Consider the following 10,668-nt stretch of genomic DNA (forward strand, 5'->3'; position numbering starts at 1 on the left):
GAATGAAAAGTCAATGCTTGATCATGCTAATTAATAAGATGTAGTGTGCAATTTATTAAAATTCTTAACACTTGAAAAGAGTGCAAAATAAAAAAAACGGAGTTTTTATTTTCAAGGGGCTCAAATTCTGTACCTTTTTTGCTTGACCATGCTAAGGAAGAAAATTGAGAGTGTAATTGGTCAATTCAGGGACTGAAATAATTCAAAGTTCATGAATTAGAAAAAGTGGCTTGAAAGGTGTCAAAAACTCGGAATGTAAAGCCAACGCTGATGATGCTAATTAAGAAATTTAAAGTCTGTAATTAGTTAATACAGTGAAATAAATAAAAAGTAAAAATCCTGAAAAGAGGGTCAAGTGTTAAAATGTGGTGATTTCTTAACGGCGCTAAATACAAAATTAGGGTGTGTAATTGGTAAAATATTTATTTAAATAATTGAAAATATTGTGGTATTAGAAAAGGAAGTTCAGTGGTGTCAAAATCAGTTTGACACCGTTGAATGCGCGTTTTCCTTTCATACAGTTATTAAAATTTTTAGTTGATCGCTTACACTTTAATTTTCTCATTGTCGTCATCAAGCATTGACCTTTCCTTAGTGTATTTAACCTTTTTCATACTTTTTTCAGTTTTTCTTTTATTTTGAATAACTAAGCATTGAATTTTCGTTATATACAATTTAGCACGTTTGAACACCATTTTTATATTTTAAATTTTTATTTCAATTATTTGGCCAATTACGCACTTTAAATTTTTGTTATTAGATCATCAGGCATTGGATTTTTATTGTGAGTTTTTTACAAATTTTGAACCCTTTTTTCCCGTTTCTCATTTTATAATTGGTTCTTGTAATTATTTGATCAGTGACATAATCTAAATTTTTTATTAGCATTCTCATGCATCGAATTTCATTCTGAGCATTTTGACACCTTTGAACTCCTCTTTATCTAATTGGTTCATTTTGTTTCTTTTTTTCATCATATAACAACAATAACTAAATAAATAATTTCTTTAACTCGACATCGCCTATCATACACCAATCAACTACCAATCACAAGAACCACAAATTACGATCATACGATTTTTTGTACGTATCCATCGTATATTTCAGACACACGCTTCACAAATAAACGAGGCCATTGGTTAAAAAACTCAGAAAAAAGGACCCTTAAAAGGCTTGCTTTGCATGTACCAGTCACTGTAAATTGGTGAAATAAAGACAATAAATTTTTCCCGGTGGTGAGGTATGAGAAATGTGCTTTGAATGCCTGTGGAGCGGTGATTGCAATAGTACAGTTGCACGTGGGCGCGCTGACCAGCCGACAGCCGACAACAAACATGGCGGTGGTGCAATTTCCGGATAATTGGCGCAAGCGCAGATCGATCAGTGGGATCGGTCAGTTGAATATATCAGGTGTTTCGGAACAGTCGGCTCCTCTTATTTAGGAACATACATTTATTTTGTGGGGAGTACTCAGCACCATATTTCCAGTACTCGTGGAGAGCAGACAATGGATGATGTTAAATAGTGAACGTTTTAGCTAATATTCGAAATTGCCAGCAATCTGCTGGCAACATGCATAACAGTGATACACATTTACATTTAACGGACGACTTCAATATCTGTACATTAAACTGTGATTCGACCAGCTATGCATAGACTGACTTACTGAAAAACCATAGCCTTCAGATGGTGAGTAATGCTCCCAGGCATTGTTCAGTGACTAGCAAAAGAAAATTAGGTCATATTATTACTAATTCCCAAAGCTTTTAATTCATAACCGGAACCGTAGCATGTGACATTTGAGATCTCCTCGCTAATTTTGTTCTTGAACTAAGGTCACGCCCACAAGTCAGAGCAGATGGCCATCTATGTATTGTCCTTATCACAATATTCCTGGGAAGTTATTGAAACTCTTAAATCAGTCAGTACCAAATGCATATCATTCGCATATGCCTTGGTAGAGCTTATTAAAGCAGGAAAAGCTCATTGCGTTTTTACTTAAAAGGGACTAAAATCAAGCTGTGGATAATCAATAGTCTTTTGGCGTCATTCCCGCACAAGGACATTATATTTAAGAAAAGAAAACAACTTCATAACAATGCTTTGCTGGAGGGATACGTAGCGTAGAAAAACATCAGCTGAGCTTTTAATCCAACTCAAGAAATGTTATTTTGAAGCTAAGGTAACACACTCCGCGAATAAGAGCGCTACGACGGGGAAAGTTATCAGGCAGTCTTCAGATAATGACTCCCGACCAAAAAATATATACTGTAAGTAGTCTTCTGAGCACCGAAACAAACCATGGTAATAATAAGCTACATTTCCCATAAAATGAGTGCAGTTCATCTTCATTGTTTCTCAGCCTCATCAATGAAGCAGCTGTAGCCTCGATTTTAACACTACAACACACTTAATTACTCGATCATGCTATTTTAGTTAAAATTCTCGATACAATTTTAGGTCACGTAACGCCACCAATGTGCCATATAAATAATGTTTTCTTCTAGACAGGCGACTTCCATTCAGCTCTAAACATTTCGAAATAGTACAGACATTTCATAAGTATGATAAGCTAAAAGTAGAGAATTACCATCCAGTATCTAATATATCACCTACGTTTAATGTTGTGGAAAAGTTTCTTTAGAGACGTCTAAATATTTTTGTCTGAAGAATAATATATTAAATGGCTCTCAATATGGGTACACATAGGGAAGCTCGACTGAACCCGTTTTGGTAAAAGTCACGTAAAATAACCCTTTAAAATGCGGAACAATTCTTTCCACCATTGGCATATTCATTGATTGTACCAAACATTTTGATTAGTCAAGTCACATGACTGTATTAAGATATGATGAAAGAGGTGTCCCACTGAAGCTACTAAGAGCTTCTTGACTGACAATAGGATGTGGTCTTCAACCGAAATGCATCAGAACGATTGAGCGCCAATACTGGAGCGCCCTAGGATCAATAATAGACCCGCTTCTATTCTTGACATATATTAATGACTTTTCCATGATATCTCATGTAAAATTTAACACTATACTCCTGAAAATGAAACTGTGCTTGATGAAATGGCTGAAGAAGCATTGGCCAAATTGTCTTCATGATTATATGCAAAATCCAACAAACAGCAATTGTATGATCTTTTGTGCAAACAACACTCGTCTGTCTAAAAGGTGCAACCTTTTCTAAATACCTCCTGTCCAGAAAAGGTAATGAAACAAAGTTTCTTGGAGCTACCATCGACCACCAGTTAACATGGCACTCACATGTGCAGCACGTATACTGAGAAGTTTATAGAAATTTACCAGTTCTAACGTCTTTGTTCATTCATTTATCGCTTATGCACTTGCTGTTAGTTTAACGTACAGAAATAAGCCTTTTTCACAAAACGTTGTGCAGAACACTGCACTGCTTATGATATTTTTGAATGAACGCCCATTCGTTCATTTCGCATATCCACTTCTGAATGTTCTACCCATTGAACACAGCACTCATCACCGCGTTCCCTGTTTATTGTTTCAAAATACCGAGAAATATATTCAATTTTCTGTCAGTAGCAATTCAGCAACATAGTATTATTTAGACTACACGCTCATTGGCAGCTGCGTAACTATCACAGATTGGAACTAATTACAGTGCTTTCCCATTTGCATATACTGCTCTTAACATTGTAATACTCTGCGGCCAAGCATAGAAATAATCAATATTATTGTTGGCTCGCGCAAGGAACACCGAGACGAGCCGGAAGTCTCGATGCCAACTATTTTTTTTTTTTTTTATGCACCGGCCCCTTCCCGAATGGCCGGTCATATTCGGTCGGCCACGGTTGGCTATGTTCCACTTGCAGCGCAATGGGCTAGCTGGGGCCTACTGCGGGAACACTAAGCTATCAAGGTTTTAAAGGCGCATTTAAACATAATCTTGTTATTAACATGATTCTATAACTTCTACTTTGTTAATGCATAATTTCTACTCTCGAAGTTCATTCCCATTCACTGCTGACAGCTTGCATTTATTTATGGAAACAATAATAATCCGAACCTCTCTCACATGTATGAGTTGAGTTATGGGGGTCCAATAGACTATCAACCATGTTTTATATTGCTACGAAGATGACGAAGCGGGCAGTGGCGCGGGGCAGAGCGCTCGCGCCAGGCCCGCTGGCCATTAAAGCATAATTCATTGTCTTGTCATCATGTCGTTCTGTTTCTGTTGTGTCGCCATGTTACATCGCATGTAATGCCACCTCGTAACATTTGGTTGGAGGTGCGGTTCATCCCCATCCTCGCCTTGGACCGTCTAAGCCAACCGTACGCCGGGTCCATCTGCCAAAAGCTTATGGAGATCGCCGCCCAGCTCTGCCCCATCCCATTTTGCTCAGACCCTACCAGCCGCTCTCCCTAACCTCGTCCCCGGCCGTGACCACAACACACGGCGACCAGGAAGAGCCCAAAACCGACCCTACCGACCCTACCGACCCTACCAACCCCACGACGAAGCGACTTCACGACCTCTCGAGCGAAGACAGCACCTCCGCCCAAGCCGTTCGGAGCGTCCATGAGCCTTGGTTTCGGCAAACGGTGAAGATTGGACTTGATGCTCCAGTGCAGGCATTCTTCCCATCTTCGCATTCATTGTGTTGTCTAGCGTTTCATGTCCCAATCCTGTGTCTGTGTTCATCGTCACGTCATGCATTGGATTTCTAGCAATAGATCGGGACGATCGGTCGGTGGCCCCGGGTAGTGCTACGAAGATGACGAAGCGGCCAGTGGCGCGGGGCGGAGCGCTCGCGCCAGGCCCGCTGGCCATTAAAGCATAATTCATCGACATGTCATCATGCCGTTCTGTTTCTGTTGTATCGCCTTGTTACATCCCTTTTCATGCCACCTCGTAACAATATATACGTGTAGTTTGTAGAATTATGAAAACATAATTTTCTTCGGAGCTATGGCTGAATGAATTACGGCTATCTTTCACTAGAAAATATATATTAGAAAAACCCGTGCTCTAAACAGCGCCGCTGCCCCCCAAGCATACGGGAGTTTCTCTGTCAGGATGGTCTGCAGCAGCGTCTGCAGCGCCGTAGCGCTCGTCTCTGCACACTGGAGCTCACAACAGCTCGCAGGAGACACGTGGAGCTCACAACAGCCATTTGACTGCGAAATTAATAAAAATTCGTGTTCGACAAACACTATCGTACCGGTCGCATTTCAGTGCAAGAAAAACGACAGGTTCGTGTGTGCTGTGTTATTTAGTGCGCGCTAACACCCGCAGTGGTCGTAAATACGCAAAGCCCATCACTACGTTATTCTTCATAGCCCGTGTTAAATTCGGACGTTGGCCGAAAAAACATGTTTTACGAGGTGCATTTATGTTGACCAGACCGCTAGCGCCCCGGAAGAAATGTGCATGCGATCATGGATATGCGCGTGGCCATTGTATTTGAATCTCAATTTGGTTCAATTTTTACTAGGTTAAATTTTGAGTGACACGGGCTATTTTCATTGAGACCATCGATCTGGGCACGATCTCTTCTGTTGAGCAATAAAAACCGACACACAGGAGTTCGAGCTGCCATGGATCTTTCGCGTAAACAAGCCAGCTGCTGCAGAGAGGCGCGCGGCATTGCGAATCACGAAACCTACAGCGCTGTCAACGAAGGCGCATTCTTCTGACACTATGCGCCAACACGGCACCTGAAGTGCTCTTTTCACGCTCCCGTTTTCGTTTGGTCTCCCCGTCTCTCTCTCCCTGTCAAATGCTTTCTTATGCCTCTCGGCTGAACGCACGGCAATTTTGCTAACCCTTGCATTTCCAGATTGAGCCTCTCTGTTTACGTCTGTTTACTTTCGTCATAACAGTGCCTGTAGTTGAGTGGTGATGATGTGAAATATTTGCGCCTTTTTGCAAAGTGCATATATTAGGAACTCTTACCAATGAGCTAAACTGTGACCTTTGTTTTAGTATTTGCTATTCGCATATTTTGAAGGGGTGAAACAACCACACGGAAAAACACACACGGAAGCAAGAAAACGACAGGAGAAGCGATAACGCATGTATTTTATTGCAGGCACACCAGCACATATATATGTAAACGAACATAAGCACAGAAAAAAAAAGACGTCAAACACAGCAGCTTTTCGGAAAACACGTTGAAGATAATCAATTTTTTCCTTAAAACGTTTTATTGACGTATCACTATCACACTTTTTCCTCCTCTTCGGGCCAGATTTTGTGGTATTTTGCTATCCAGGCTACTGAATTCAAAAATAACACATGTACTGCATACGATGAAATCTCGGGTATCCTGCACATGATATGGAACTGCAAACAGCACTCAGCCAAACGGAGTGGGAGGCAGAGCTGGCCCACACGGGTCTCTCTGAGTAGCGCAGCCTGTACACCAGGGCCCGGGAGGCAGCCCAAGCAAATGGTATCCTGGACTGAGGAAATCGCCTGCACAATTCCATTAACGAATTAAAGTTTACTCTCTCTCTCTCTCTCCTCTTCCTCATGTAATACCCTTCTACTAGTTCTCGCTCCGTCTTGACAAGACTTCTGTACAGTATCTTAATCTCATTCAGCCATGGCTCACACGCCCTGCAGTTTGCGCGACGCTCAGCTAAATTGGTTCCTCCAGCTCATAGCACCCGCAAATTATTTCTTACTCTGTGGGTGATGCAACAAGCAGTTTGTCCTATATAGGCCTTCCTGCACGTCAATGGAATCGCATGAATAATTCGTACACCTGTTGACAAAGTAGTTAGCATGCTTCTCATTGCAGCCACACCTTTTTGGTTCCCATACGAACTCGGTAACCAAAGTCAGGAAAGCTTCTTTGGTACTGAAAATGGTACTGGAACGCCATGTCGGCTTGCTACCTTCTTCACATTATGAGCAACCACAGCAGGCTTGAACGGGTGCCTTCTAGTGAGCTCGCTCTCAAACCCATGGCGTGCCTCGTTTTTCGAAGATGGTCCTCCGTCAGAGATACAATGACCTCTCAGTGCTGCCCGGTGGACGTGCATATCAAAACTAGACTCCAGAACATTCGAGCACCACTTCGAAAGAGGATATCCTCTTCACAGACTCGCGACAGATCTCTTCAGGGTTTTGAGTGCGGAGACTCGTAGTGCATAAAGTCTTTCTTTTCTCGCCGAGCCTTCTCCCAACATACATGTGCCTCCTTAAAACATCTAACACTGCATCGAACCCTGTTAAAAGAGTTCGTGCGTAAAATACAGTCCTTTCCCACACTGCGTATAACTGTCCGAATTGCTATCCACGGTGTCCAAGTACCTAATGCGGTCAAGGCTTCCACGTAATAAACGTTTTCAACACGTCCTTTAGAGAAAACCAATGAAGAAGTCTACGAGCCGCCCTATCATTTGGCGCTCCAAAGATGAGTTGGAAAAGAGCGCTACCTTTTCTAACATAACCTACGACTCCTTCATTAGTACAAGGATGTATGCTACGTCATGCTGGCGTGAGCGAATTCCAGAGAAGGGCGGAAGATGCTATCCACAGAAATATTAGGGCAGTGAAATCTAGTGCAGAGTGAAATACCTAAGTTTGCTACAGGCCCATGACCTTTTCAAAGGCAATAATTCATAAAGATCGTGTGTATCGTCTGTGGCGATGCTCCAGTGGGATATATATTCTATGTTGATGTACATTTGTTTTGCTCTCTGCCTAAATGTGAACTACTGATTGTAGTCAGGTGTGCTATAGGAGAAGGCAGAGCGGTAAATTTTACGAATTTGTTGGGGTTCACTGAATATTCTTTAATTGCATCTTGGAGCTACTTTTATCTTTTTTCGAGATAAAACTTGTCTCCGGAGACAGAGCATATGCATTGGATCCTGCGTAGCATATATTTGTGTAATCTTATTTTAGCTTCTGTTCACCATGCGCTTAAATAATGTCTTACTGGCATGGTAGTGTTGAACGGATTTACTTGGCTGAAAGATTTTGTTGTTCTTCTGAACAAACTAAACTGGCTCACGTACATTCATGCAGTGGGCAGTATTTATACACCTTCCAGCAGACAGTGAAGGAAATGGCTTCTACGCACTCACTCTCTTTATACGGGTCGATGCAGTTTTTAGAAGTTGTTTTACTTTTGTGTTGTAATACCTATTTCGTGAATAAGGTCCACGGCCAGAAAAGGGCTTATTATGTACGAGCCTGTGGCGTCAAAAACAGTGAAGAGGTCTGTCGTGAGCCTGTCTGAGATCCGCTCTCAGGAATTCGTGCCTCTATACTATGCAGTCTAGTTTTGATAAGCAACTGGACATCGTAGTTACGGCCGGGGACTCCTGCGTGTTCACTGTGTCTGGACGAAGGCCCTTCTTTGAGAAACAAAGCAAGCCATGGATGGGATAGAGCTCGCTGGAAAGAAACACGTTCAAACTTGTTGTTTCCGTAGATCACAAGTTTGCTCAAAATGTGAAGGTGCCAAGCCGACGTGGCACTGCATTTGTGATTTTAGCACCAAAGAAGTTATTCTGACTTTGCTCACAGATTTTGTTTCAGAAAAAAAAAAAAAGAATCGCTGCATAAGAAGCATGCTAAGCAGTTTGTCAGCTTCTGTACGGAAGATGCCTATGAGATTCCATTTGCATGCGGGAGGGCCTATATAGGCCTAACTGGGTGTTGCGCTAATGAACGGGCAGGGGTCATTTGCAGGCGCTACGGGAGAGAGGAGCCAATTTAGCGGAGCGTAACGAAAACTGCGGGGCGTGTGAGCCACGGCTGAACATGATTAAGATACTGAGCAGGGGTTGTGGCACGTGAGAACTATTAGAGCAATTGGGGAAAATGTGTCGCGGAGACATCTATTAGCTGCTGAGGGCAGCAATTGATTATCGTTTGTTTTTGCCCAGGAATCCAGACAAAAGGAGGTATTGAACCTCTTGAGGGAGTCTTAATCTCGCAGTGGCACACACATCGTTAGATTGCGCTTTATTAAAAGCAGATGGATTCGACGTTTTTTTCCACGCATGTCTCAGTTTACCAATATATTTGCTGGCGTGGCGACAATTAAATAACCTAAGATTTGGCACTTGTCCAGTCGTTTCCTTCCATGTGTGTTTTACAGTGTACTTGTTTTTCTCTCTCCAAATAAATTTACCGTCTAGCCCAGATACAAATTTTGCTAAGTTACTATTCACGAAGGTAGGACGCTGTAGTATATGTTCTATCTGTGGAGTCAACACAACGTATGTCGTTGTGACCTCGGGTCAGGAAACGCTTGCACCAAAGCGGGGTTTTACCCCATAGCTTAAATTTTGTTTCCTATCTCAAATTCGCTTCCATTCTTGATTGAGACAGAAATTCAGGCGCCGGAATGTTGCGATCTCTGTAACGCTCTCACAGAAAACTATGTCTGCAGATATCGCTGTAGCGTAGCCAAAGCACGAACAATTGATTCTAGAGGGCTATACAAAGCATATTCTTTGTTATTCGGATTGACAGAATAAAGACAAAATACAGCTAGAAACGACAAAGCGGTTGGCATATTATGAGCATATGCCTGAACTTTTTATCTACCTTTACTCCAGCTGAGTACCTGAGTGTAGCTGAGTGTACTTCCTGTCTGTCGCAGACCATGACCGAAGAGCAGGTCTTCTTCATCACCGCGTGCCTCCTAAGCTGTTCGCAGACGCCCGCTGACAACCTGTACGGCGGCGACTGCAACAAAGCGGTGGCCAATTTCGCGCCATTTGCGGAAGCCTTCCAGTGCCGTCCAGGATCCATCATGAACCCTATTACCAAGTGCACCTTTTTTGACTAATCGCCAAGCTGCCAGCGTCATCTAGCGCTTCATCTCTTTTTTTTCTTCCTGCATTGTTTGATACAATATTGGCAACGTAGCGTGTTTTTGAGGTTGTGAATGTCACGCGTACATATAAGTTTTTACAATCTTTTTGATATGAACCGTCACAACCTCAGCAGACATCGTCATATAACGCTGAATCTTCATGAAGTGTTGTTTCTCAGCCACTTCGCACTACGCGGATTTGCGATGTTCATTTTAGGATCGTTTTCGGAGCACGTGGCGTTGGGTTAGCAACGCATTTTTATTGTCTATACTTTCTACGCAGCGGCCGCATCTGACTTTACGTGAATGGCTGTACGCACGAACTGGTGTGTTTTTCATGAATTTCTCTTATACCATTTATTGCAAAGTTTTCCAGGTCGCTTTAATATGCAGGTATTGAAGTGTGAATGTGCCAACGTGTTGACCAGCCTGTAGTTCAACCTTTAATGAAGGGGGGGCGCGGATTTATGATGGTATTGCATTCTAGGCACATGTTCTGCTTCTGATATATTGCATGTGCAGCGAATACGCGTTTTGTAAAAAGGCTGCTCCCCTGAGTCGAAACAATGTTAGCAACGTCTTGTGAAACATTCATACCTGAGCCGCTGTAGTTGGACGTTTGAAGGAATGATACCCGTTCTCTTGGAGTATTCGTGCTGCTGGGGTTCGCCTTGGGAACATTGCTATCTGTTCATTGGTGAGACTTAACGCCGATTGCGATCAGGGCAATGCAGGAGTGAATGCAGCTTTGGGAGAAGCCTGCACAGGGTGATAGAGCTTATCAGCTGCTTCCGCTTTGAAGCCTGATAAAAACAGTTGATGTCGGCGTGCCGCAATACTGA

General features: G+C 42.5%; 1 protein-coding gene across 1 annotated transcript in view; it reads left to right on the forward strand.

The window, feature by feature from the left end:
- Positions 1-9,799, forward strand: part of LOC146177383 (endothelin-converting enzyme 1-like) — a 35,447-nt gene extending 25,648 nt beyond the window's left edge. The window contains exon 7 of the mRNA XM_084581540.1: positions 9,611-9,799. Coding sequence (XP_084437666.1) covers positions 9,611-9,799 — 189 coding nt within the window. The remainder of the gene's footprint in view (positions 1-9,610) is intronic.
- The last annotated feature ends 869 nt before the right edge of the window (positions 9,800-10,668 follow it).

Source organism: Amblyomma maculatum, chromosome 10, assembly GCF_055883805.1.
Source record: "Amblyomma maculatum isolate TAMU_Amacu chromosome 10, ASM5588380v1, whole genome shotgun sequence".
NCBI lineage: Eukaryota > Metazoa > Arthropoda > Arachnida > Ixodida > Ixodidae > Amblyomma > Amblyomma maculatum.